Below are 11,414 nucleotides of genomic sequence, written 5' to 3'. Positions count from 1 at the left end.
GGCGCAGGGCCTACCTGGCCAACCTGCAGCCGCCGCCCCCGTAGTTTGGATCAGCGGGCGATAGGTCGGGGGATCTATCGACCGCATCGCACGATCCTGAGGAGGACGGAGAGAGGCGATTTTATGTGTTCAAGGGATCCTCTCTCGGGTCGCTGTCGCTTTTGCGGCGACGACGACGGGCCCTAGTCTGGGCAGGCGCCGGCGGGATCGCGAAAGAGCTTTGTGTCCTCGCGATCTCGCCACAAGCGCATAGGCGGAACACACGTGTGGTTTTTGTTCAGTAAGAGTCTGACTCCCCTCCGAGCCCCCCCAACCGGAGGGTGTCCATGAAGGATTTTCCACACGTAAAAAAAAAAAAAAAAAAAAAAGGTTAGGTTAGGTTAGGTTCCCAGCCCAGGCCTTTGGGGCCTGGGTCTCGGACTTAGGTCTGGGACCTAGGCTCCAAGGGGAGGAGTTGCTGGACTTCTACTGGGCGCGTCCCCACGGTGGCGGATAGGGGAACGCCACTCGCACTGAGCGGGTGGTAGGGGTTTTCGGACCCCCGCGGACCAAAACCAGTAGGTGTGGGCGCACCTTTAGCGGCTTGTCAGCCGCGCGGCCTAGGGGAGTAAACCCCGATTAAAAATCTAAGCTGTGAAATAGCCCTATTAATCATGGAAACAAAGACTAAAACGAAACTACCCCAGGAGGGTACCTGCGCCTCCGGCAAAGGAGAATCCCTCCGTGCATCTTCGGATGCACGCTGCCCGTTCGATTCTGGGGAGGGCACCCTTTGTTACTGTGATTCGCCCCATATGGGCGTTGACGTTGTGCCCGGGAAGGGCGGTGATACGACCTCTGCAAGAAATACGGACTCCGATAACAGCCTTCGGAGTGGCGGCTCAAACGAGCCGTCACTCTCGAGGACTGGTCTCCCCTCGCGAGATCGCAAGGGGAGATTCCTCTCACGCCAAAAAGGCCCTTCTAAGGGCCAGGACAAAGGTGGAAACCGTTTTGCGGTTCTGGCTGCGGACGACAAAACGGACACCGATACAGACATGGTTTCGGGATCCCCTGACAGGCATATTGCTTCGACGGGACGGCGGAAGCGACCCTCATCCTCGACCTTCGCGTCTGGGCGTGACGGTTCGGACACGGAGGCCGAGGGCGCGGGCCTCGCTAAAATTAACACGGCGAGAAGGGGAAAGGCGAGAGGAACCACGGCGGGTCCTTCCCGCGAAAAGTTCCTCAAGCCAGCACCTGTCCGGCCGGAACCCGTAAACATACTCATCGACAACGAGCCCGACGTCGGCTCGTTGATCGTAGACGACGTTGTTGCGCTCAACGCGCAGGAACTCAGGGCGCGCGCGGGCGAGGGACTCGCCGTAATACTAGAGGTTGCCCGGAAATCCGGGAACCTCAAAGGCGAGTTCGTCGCAAAGCTGAAGAGGTCCGCGACGGACCTGAGCGAGGTGGTCGACGCCTTTGCCTCTAGGACCGAGGCCGATGAAGTGAGGCGGCTCCGAGCGGAGAACCGCCGCTTCAGGATCGAAATAGAGGCAATGAAAACGGAGCTGAAGGCGATGCGGCGCGGCTTCGCCGAGGCGAAGACGGAAGCGGCCGCTAACGCCGCCGCCGCCGCCGCCGCCGCTGCCAACGCCTCAGTCGCCGGTCCACCTGCGACACTTCCGGTGGCGGCCATGCTAGAGGAGTTCAAGCACTCCTTGACCTGCTCGCTGGGCGATATGATGAACGTCCGGCTGGCGCAGATCGAGGAGAGGCTGCCGCCGGCTCCGTCGGTCCGCCCCCAACTGGGAGCTGGTGGACCTCGACGCCCTGAGACGGCGGCCACTACGTCGGCGGCCCCCTCCACGGTTGCCCGGGAGGAAACCTGGGCAACAGTGGTTAAAAGAGGGAAGGGCAAGAGGAAGGGGAAAGGGAAGTCCTCCGCCCCTCCATCTACACCTGCAGTCGAAGGCCGGACTGCCGCCCCTGCGGTGAAGCCGACTGGCAAGCCAGCCGCGGCGTCGTCCGCGCGACCGGCCGCCAAGCCGACCGCCAAGCCGACCAAGCAGCCCGGAAGGCCGGCAACAAAGGCGACGGTTAAGGCCAAATTCAAGGCCCCGAAGACTGCGGCAGTCGTCGTCCAGCTGCAGCCGGCGGCTGTAGAGAAGGGTCAGACTTACGACTCCATCTTCCGGTCGGCTGAAGACACCGTGAAATTGGAGGAACTGGGGATCGAGCGCATCCTCTTCCGTCATACGGCGACGGGAGCGAGGATGCTCGAGATCCCCGGTTCCGACAAAGAGGAGAAGGCCGACCGGCTCGCCAGCCGGCTCAGGGAGGCCCTCTCGGACGTGGCCACTGTCGTCAGGCCCGTTAAGACCGCGCAGGTGCGCATCTCGGGCCTGGATGACACGGCCACTCCCGAGAGGGTGGCGGCGGCGGTCGCGAAGGCGACATCGTCCGACGTCGGCATGGTGAGGGTCGGGGCGATCCGCTCCGGCTTCGGCGGCATGGGCTCCACCGTCGTAACCTGCCCCGTCTCGGTTGCGAAAGCGCTGACCGAGGGGGGCAGGCTACTGATCGGCTGGAGCTCGGTGCGAGTGTCGGCCCTGGAGGCGCTCCCCATGCGCTGCTTTAAGTGCATGGGGTTGGGCCACACGCGCCCAAAGTGTCCGGCGTCTGTCGACAGGGGCGACCTCTGCTTTAAATGCGGGAACGCGGGGCACAAGGTCGCCTCCTGCCCGGAGAAGACACCGCGCTGCGTGGTGTGCGCCGAGGGAGGTAAACCCTCGGGGCACATCATGTGCGGCCGCAGGTGCAGGCCTGCGACCTCGAAAGGAAAGGGGGCCCTCGGAACCCGGGCCCCCCGAGAGACCGCAAGCCAGACAGCCGTAGACGGCGTTGCCCCCCCGGCCGCGGCGGGGGAGGTGGAGGTTGTGATGTCTGAGTAATCCATGGATCACATCAGACATCACAGCTTCCTCCAAGCCAATCTCAACCACTGCGCCAGGGCTCAGGACTTGTTGACCCAGTCCATGGCGCAGTGGATGATCGATGTGGCCGTCGTCTGCGAACCGTACTGGGTTCCCCCCCAACCGAACTGGTTGGGGGATCTCGACGGTACGGTGGCGGTCGCACTAGGCAGTTCCGCTACCCGCCCCCTCGCACTCGTGGAGCGCGGCTCGGGATACGTCGTGGTGACGTGGGGAGAGTATGCGGTCATCGGCCTCTACTTTTCCCCCAACCGCAGCCTGGCGGACTTCGAGGTCTTCCTCGACACCGTCAGAGCTGCGGTATGCCGACAATCGCCGAGAGCCGTGATAGTTCTCGGCGACTTCAACGCCAAGTCCCGAGCCTGGGGCAACCCGAACACGGATGCGAGGGGGCGGGCCGTCGAGGATTGGGCCCTCCTCTCTGGTCTGTCACTCCTGAACGTTGGAAACGTTCAGACGTGCGTGCGATTGCGCGGGGGTTCCGTGGTGGACCTCTCGTTCGCCAGCCCCGCAATCGCGCGGAGAGTGACAGACTGGAGAGTGGAGGAGGGGGTGGAGACTCTCTCGGACCACAACTATATCAGGTTCGGAGTCTCCACCCCGTCCTCGTCAGCAGATCGGTCGAGGGGCCCGAGCAGGCTACCCCGCTGGGCCCTAAGCAGGCTCGACGTCGAGGCGGCGCGCGAGGCCGCAATCGTCCAGCGGTGGGCGAGCCACCGCGACGCCGATGGTGCCAGCGTGGATGAGCTGGCTGGCCACTTTCGTAGGTCGTTGGCCAACGTCTGCGATGCGGCCATGCCGAAGGTCGGCCGCCGCCCGCTAGGACGGCGGGCGGTGTACTGGTGGTCGCCCGAAATAGCGGAGCTCCGTGCGGCCAGCATGACCGCCCGCCGGGCGTATCAACGCTGTCGGAGGCGCAGCGCCAGGGATCCGGCTCTGGAGGCGGAGCTGCGGGATGCATACCGCACGGCAAAGCAGGCCCTGCAGCACGCCATCAGCCGAGGGAAGGACGCCGCCTGGAAGGAGCTGCTGGCGGGTCTAAACCGAGATCCATGGGGCCGTCCCTATCGCGCTGCGCGAAGCAAGCTTCGCGCGCAGGGCGCCCCCGTGACGGAAACGATGCCGCCGGATCTCCTCTGGCGGACGGTGTCGGAACTGTTTCCGCACCGTCCCGTACATGTTCCCCCGACGATGGCGACGCCGTCGCCGTCTTCTCGGACCGAGTTCGACCCGCCCTCCCCACCCGGCATCTCGGAGGGGGAGATGGACACGGCCCTCGAGCGTCTCAGGGCCAAGAAGACGGCGCCGGGGCCGGATGGTGTTCCGGGGCGAGTATTGTATATCGCCCTGGAACACCTGAGAGGAGAACTTCGGGGACTGTTCGACAAGTGTCTAGCTTCCGGGCAGTTCCCGAAGCCGTGGAAGACGGGCCGGTTGTGCCTGATACGTAAGGAGGGCCGACCTGTCGACTCTCCCTCCGCGTACAGGCCGATCGTGCTGCTGGACGAGACGGCCAAACTCTTCGAGAAGATTCTCGCGGACCGTCTCGTCCGGCACCTCGACGAGTCGGGGCCGGGTCTGTCGAACGCTCAGTACGGGTTCAGGGCGGGCCGCTCCACCCTGGACGCTCTGAACGCCCTTAGGTCCCTCTCCGCGGAGGTGGTGGCCAGCGGAGACGTTCTCCTGGCCATCTCGCTGGACGTGTCGAACGCCTTCAACAGCATTCCTGTTGAGACGATTGTGGAGGCACTGAAGTATCAGGACGTGCCTCCATATCTCCAGAGTCTGCTGGAGGCGTACCTCCGCGAGAGAGAGGTCCTATGGGAGGGGGGCGACGGCCGACTGTATCGCCGTCGCGTCGAGTGCGGCGTTCCGCAGGGCTCCGTCCTCGGACCGACCCTGTGGAACGTCGGCTTCGACTGGCTGCTGCGGACGCCACTGCCGCCCGGGCTCAGTGTCATCTGCTACGCGGACGACACTTTGCTGACGGCCCGGGGCGGCAGCTTCGAAGAGGCGGCCGGTCTGGCGCGAACCGGCGCGACGATAGCGGTCGGCCGCATCGAGGCACTGGGCCTGAGGGTCTCCTTGTCGAAGACGGAGGCCCTCCTCTTCTACGGCCCACGAAGAGGCCCCCCCCGAGGTGCGCGTGTGGTCGTACAGGGGGTGGAGATCGCCGTCAAGGCCCAGATGAAATATCTCGGCCTAACCCTGGACGGCCGGTGGAGCTTCGGTCCGCACTTTAGAGAGCTCGCTCCGAGGCTCGAGAAAGCCGCCGCCGCGCTGGGCAGACTTCTGCCCAACGTAGGCGGCCCGGACTCGCCATGCCGACGTCTATACGTCGGCATAGTTCGCAGCATGGCACTGTACGGTGCCCCCGTGTTCGCCGACGCTCTCGCGTCTCGCGACAACAAGGCCCTCCTGCGGAGACCCCAGAGGGCCATAGCGGTGAGAGCGATACGGGGATACCGTACGGTGTCGTGGACGGCGGCCACGCTCCTCGCGGGCGATCCGCCCTGGGAACTCCAGGCGGAGATGCTCGCGAGAGTGTACGCGGCAAAGTCGAGCCTCAGAGCTGGAGAAGGGCAGGTCCGTAGTACGGACCGAGCGATGGACATCAGGGCTCAAGCTCAGAGGGCCCTGATGATCAAGTGGGAGGAGAGCCTGGGGTCTCCGGCGGCGGGCACGGTGACGGTGGACGCGATACGTCCACATTTAAGTCGCTGGGTCCAAAGGCGGCACGGGGTGCTGACCTTCCGCCGGACGCAGGTGCTTACCGGGCATGGTTGCTTTGGTAAGTACCTGCACCAGATCGCGAGGAGGGAAGCCACCCCTGCCTGTCACGAGTGTGGTGCTCCGATTGACACGGCGCGCCACACGCTAGAAGAGTGCGCCGCCTGGGACCCTCAGCGGAGGGCCCTCGTGGCGGTCATCGGCGGAGACCTCGCGCTGTCGAGCGTGGTCCGCTCCATGCTCGGCAGCGCGAGGTCCTGGTCGGCCGTGGCCTCCTTCTGCGAAGAAGTTATTTCGCTGAAGGAGGCTGCGGAGCGTGAGCGCGAAGCCGACGCTCACGCCGACGCGCTACGAAGGAGGCGACCGGCGGGACGGAGGAGGCGTCGCTACGCGCTCCTCCACCCTCCGCATCGTGCTTGACGCGGGGGCGCAGCCGGCGCCCCTCTCCTCCTCGCAAGTCGCGGGGGGGAGGGGGGCGCGCGGGGCGCCCTCGTGGCGGGCGCGGTGCGGGGGGGGAGGCGTCGCTGGGTCGCTCCCCCTCCCTCCGCATCGTGCTTGGCGCGGGGGCGCTCCGCGCGCCCCTCTCCTTCCCGCAAGTCGCGGGTGGGAGGGGGGCGCGCGGGGTGCTTCCGCGGCGGGTGTGGTGCGGGGGGGGGAGGCGTGGCGGCGCGATCCTCCGTCCTCTGCATCGGGCTCGGCGCGGGGGCGCTCCGCGTGCCCCTCTTCTCCCTGCGGCGATGAGGGAGCGCTCTCGGTGCCCGGGAGCGCTCTACAATCGGAGGCGGCCTGCCCTGCACCCGCAGGCAGGCCCACCGTCCGGGGCGTCATGGCGAATACTTTAAGTGGTCCCGTGGCGCCCCACCAGGACGACGAGGGCACCGCTGGTTTTTACTGAGTAGTCCGGCATTGCACTCCCCGCCGGGAGTCTCAGACTTCCGTCGCCTTCGGGCGACGGGGGTGCGTAAATGCATTTTCCAGCGTAAAAAAAAAAAAAAAAAAAAAAAAAAAAAAAAAAAAAAAAAAAAAGGTTAGGTTCCCAGGCCTTTGGAGCCCAGGCCCCAGACTTAGGTCTGGGACCTGGGCTCCAAGGGGAGGAGTTGCTGGACTTCTACTGGGCGCGTCCCCCGGGTGGCGGATAGGGGAGTGCTGCCTGCGGTTTCACGACTGCGGACGGTAGGGGTCTTCGGATCCCCGCGGACCAAAACCAGACGATGCGCTCCGGGTCCCGCTCTGGTCTAGTACTGGGGTGGTCCTGCGAGCGCGGGTGTGTTGGCGCGGAGGCGCGGCGGTGCGTGTGGCGCTGAGACGGCGCGGTGACGTGGGGGTCGGTCTTTCCTTCCCCCACGCGGAGGACGGGGTGGGCGGGTTCGCTCGCCCGCCCTAAGGCGTGCGAGGGCGCTCTCTCGCGCCGAGGCTGCGGTCGGCTGGAGGGCCTAGACTGCGGCCACCCTGGCCTTTGTCGGCTTCGTCGGGCTGACATTGTCCGCCCCGGGCTAGGTGCCTGGTGTCCCGCAACGCCGGGCTAGGCCTGGGGTGCCGGGGCGGTGCGGGATTGTACCCACCGGCGCAATGCGGGCGGGGGGTGTCCCCCTGCCCGCGGGGGGGGGCCACGCGGGCGATGGGTCGGGGGATTCGTCGTCCGACTTGCACGGTCCCCCCAAGGAGGGGAGGGCGCGCTTCGTGTTCGAGTGCGTCCTCCGAGGTGCTTTGCACCGCGGTGGGCCCGAAAGGGCAAGCGCCGGCGGGGTTGCGAAAGAGCTAATAGCGTCCTTGTGACCCCGCCACATTGGCGTACGGCAGAACACACGTGGCGGTTTTTATTCAGTAAGAGTCTGAATCCCCTCCGAGCCCCCCCTACCGGAGGGTGTCCATGACGGATTTTCCCCACGTTAAAAAAAAAAAAAAAAAAAAAAAGGTTAGGTTAGGTTAGGTTAGGTTAGGCTGGGCAGGCGGGTTGGTGACCTCAAACAACGCTTGGAGCTTAATTCATCACATTGCTTTACTGCGGGTTAGCGGACAATTTCTATAAGCTCATTTAGCCAGAATACTGAATCAAGTGATGACAAGGAATTTAAAAAAAATACTTTAATATATAGTCACTAAAATATATAACCAACTAATTCTAAGTAACGAAAAAGCCATCATGACTCACAGAAGCTGATCTAAGAACAATAATACAACTAGGAATAGAATAAGGCTATAAAATACTAAATTTCAATCATGATCATCATTAAATGGTAAAATATTAAAGTTTCTGCTTCGCTTCCATATATTGATAAAATATGAAAGTTACTATTTCGCTTTCATCACTTCCAACTTGAAGTTTTATAGCCTATAATCTTTATAAAGCCAATGGATTCTTATAATCACTGATCAAACAGTTCGTCGTAGCATCACAATAAATATTGTTATGAATAAACAAACAATAAACTTTACATATAAATTTACATAATAAAATTTTATAGCAGTAATAATTTATATTGAATCGCGACTAGGACAAATTAATAATCACGTATCCATCTGTCTGTGTGTTCACTGTACTGCGTGAAATGCGAAATCACATTTCACTTTATTTCTCGTTACGCCTTTAAAATAACATTTTATTAGAAAAAAAAAACAATTGCAATAATATACGTGACTCGTAAGTCACAGCGTGTTGTTTTGTAGCCTTTTATTTTCCCCGGTTCATAAAAAAAATACGCTAGAGTAAATATTTTGCTAACTAATCATAATTCTACGCATATTAGCTCTTTTATTGCTTGTTATTTTCTGAGATTCTGAATGATTCTGAGATACTACGAAATAAACATAAACGAAAGTTTAAGGATTTTTTTGATGGATGGATTGGTTTTTTTTTATGTCACTAGGTCGGCAAACAAGCGTACGGCTCACCTGATGGTAAGAGATTACCGTAGCTTATAGACACAACACCAAAAGCATCGCAAGCGCGTTGCCGAACCAATCCCCAATCCCCCCCAGGAGCTCTGGTCACCTTACTAACCATCAGGAACACAATACTGCTTGAAAACACTATTATTTAGCTGTGATCTTCTGTAAGGTCGAGGTACTACCCCACTCGGGCTGCTCCAGATTTTGAGCAGGATATTCCTGCTGTGCCCTACCTCAGTTAATGGTTGGAGATGGAGTTAAAGGTTGTATTTAAGAAACATTAGTGAAAACAACAAAATACTAATAAATTAGTTTTATATATCGACGTCACCCATTTATGCCATAGAAATAATAATCGGATATCATATGATCATATCAATGAATTGATTAAATACAACCTTTTCCTATAACTATACCACATTCGAAGAAGACAAAAAATATGAAAAACAAATTGTATAAAAAAAACTTGAGTCATATATTATGAATCAGAAGATTATTTAAAAAAATATATATAAAGAATTATAGAGTTCGTCTGTTTGTACATAAATCTATCAATCGGTCATCTTTCTCCATATAGGAGAAGGATCGTAGCTTAATCCACCACGCTGTTTAGCAGGTTGGCGGATATATTCCCTACTATGAGTAAGTAACGATCGCTATCAGTTATTTATGATAACACTACAAATATCCATCCCAAGCGGGAATCGAACCCATAAACCGCCAGTGTTTTAGGCATCTACACGCACCACTGCACCAGTACAGTTGTTATATATTAATATCTTTATTATTAATATGTGTCTGTTTAGTTATGCTTATTTAAATCAAATAAGGTACTGCAAGCAGTACAGCGGCAGTAGCAATTATCTCACAGAGAATCTTAAAAGAAAAAGAAGAAGATCACAGCTAAATAAATAGGTACTGTGTTGTGTGGTGAGTAAGGCACCCAGAGCAGTGGAGGAGAGTAAGGGATTATCATTGGCAACGCACTTGTAATACTCCAGGTTTTGCAGGTGTCCATAACCTACGGTATTCCTTTACCATCAGGTGGAACCTAAGGTTGTTTCCCACCTTCGTAGTTTCATTGAAACCGATAACTCCCACCAAGACGAAAATCCTGTAATGGCATTCGGTAACACAAAACATAAGCACAAGGCTTAGACCTGTACAAAATATGGTCATAAACATCAAATTTGTGATCATAAGCGGAATAGAAGGTCCACATATTGTTTTCTAATGTTTACGCGAATTTTACTCATTTAATAAAACACTTTTTTCGGATTTTATCGCGGTTTATTGTTAACTTTTGATTCCCGACGTTTCGGATACTTTACAGCAACCATGGTCACGGGAGGACCAGGAGAGGAGGAGGGGAATAGAAGGTCATAATTACCGCGTACCAACCCGCCAATGATTTTTATGACACCAATAATAAAACTGCATGATTTCACCAATATCAAAAATTGCCTTTCATTATAAATTATTATTATTATTTTATTTTATAACCTAACACCTACAATTTGAAATTAGAAGCCGTAGATATTTTTAATTATTTCAAAAATAAATTTCAAAATAAAATCAAACGACAGTTCTCTAAAAAAATATATTTCATAAATATTGATATAATCATTACTATTATTATAATCATTTTTATAATATATTTCATATTACCTCCCAAATATACCGTTATTTATTTGTAATTTGCAACTTCCCAAGGGCATTTATTAGTTTAATATGAAAATAAAGTTGCTTTTTTGTTCGGTTTTATCGTCTTTTTTGTTGATTTTTTCCTTTTCTTATTTTCACGTTTGTTAATTTAATTTTAAATGGATGGTTGGTCATAATTGGCCTTTATGATTATATTTCATTCTTGTTTTTTTATATTTTTTTCTGTGCTAAGTACCATCCCTAATTTATAAAAATGTTTTTGCCTTTAACTGTCTTATTTATTATAATCTCTGATAATATATACATATATAAAACAAAAATGTCCGTGAGCGCGTCACACAATGATGCCATATATATATTTTATTGCATTAAATAATAGATATTTTTTACATCGTAAACACATCGCTTCCCGCTCAACTTATCATTTGATCTCGGTCAATAAAAATTATCAAGTTAAAGTTCAACAGACCAACGCATAAGCTATTGACCCTGTCCTGCGATCATTTGCATTAAGACACACACACACATGCACTCATACATTATCCTTAGTAATAAACATTTTGTTCTCTTGTTATTTTGTCTCAATTGTATAATCATGTTATTTAATTATTTATTTATTATTCGCTATAAGATCACGTAAATGATAGTGATATGATAATAATATGACTTTTCTTGTTACTAGTAACTTTGTACTATTACATGAACTGGATTTTTTTTTGTAGATGACTCGACTTCTAGACAATGTTATCAAGATGAAACCTATATTAGATTTTAAGTTGTTCTTCGCGGATCTGAAATCTATCTCTTTTTGGGAATACATCTATAAGAACCGCTGCATATATCTTAAACAGATTTTTCGTGACGTGAAAGCAAACATACGGCCAGACATTAAATCTTAAAACAACTATTTCCGTCCCTGTTACTCACATAGTAAAGTTTTAAAATGTATGTGTCAATAATTATTACGACGCGTTGGCGCAACGGTCACAGCACAGGTTTGTGGCTGTTGTGCTGACGGTTGCGGGTTCGATCCCCGCACATGACAAGCATTTGTATTGGCTATACAAAGGTTTGCCGTGTTCTGAGTGTTCGTGCAGTCCTTGTGGGTCTCGCCACTGTGCCCTGGAGAGCACGTTACGCCGTCGGTCCCGG

The 11,414-nt window shown here is 54.8% G+C and overlaps 1 protein-coding gene across 1 annotated transcript; it reads left to right on the top strand.

The window, feature by feature from the left end:
* Positions 1–653: 653 nt before the first annotated feature.
* Positions 654–2,936, top strand: LOC123661781. The gene has a single exon (XM_045596720.1). The coding sequence runs from the start codon at positions 654–656 to the stop codon at positions 2,934–2,936; it is 2,283 nt and encodes a 760-aa protein (XP_045452676.1).
* Positions 2,937–11,414: the final 8,478 nt, after the last annotated feature.

This window comes from Melitaea cinxia, chromosome 17, assembly GCF_905220565.1.
Source record: "Melitaea cinxia chromosome 17, ilMelCinx1.1, whole genome shotgun sequence".
NCBI lineage: Eukaryota > Metazoa > Arthropoda > Insecta > Lepidoptera > Nymphalidae > Melitaea > Melitaea cinxia.
Note: the sequence above shows the minus strand (reverse complement) of the source record. Positions and strands in the feature narration are given on the sequence as shown.

Bases quoted from the DNA above. Each gene is read 5' to 3' on its own strand.
- LOC123661781 (XM_045596720.1), top strand. From the start codon at position 654: ATGGAAACAAAGACTAAAACGAAACTACCCCAGGAGGGTACCTGCGCC.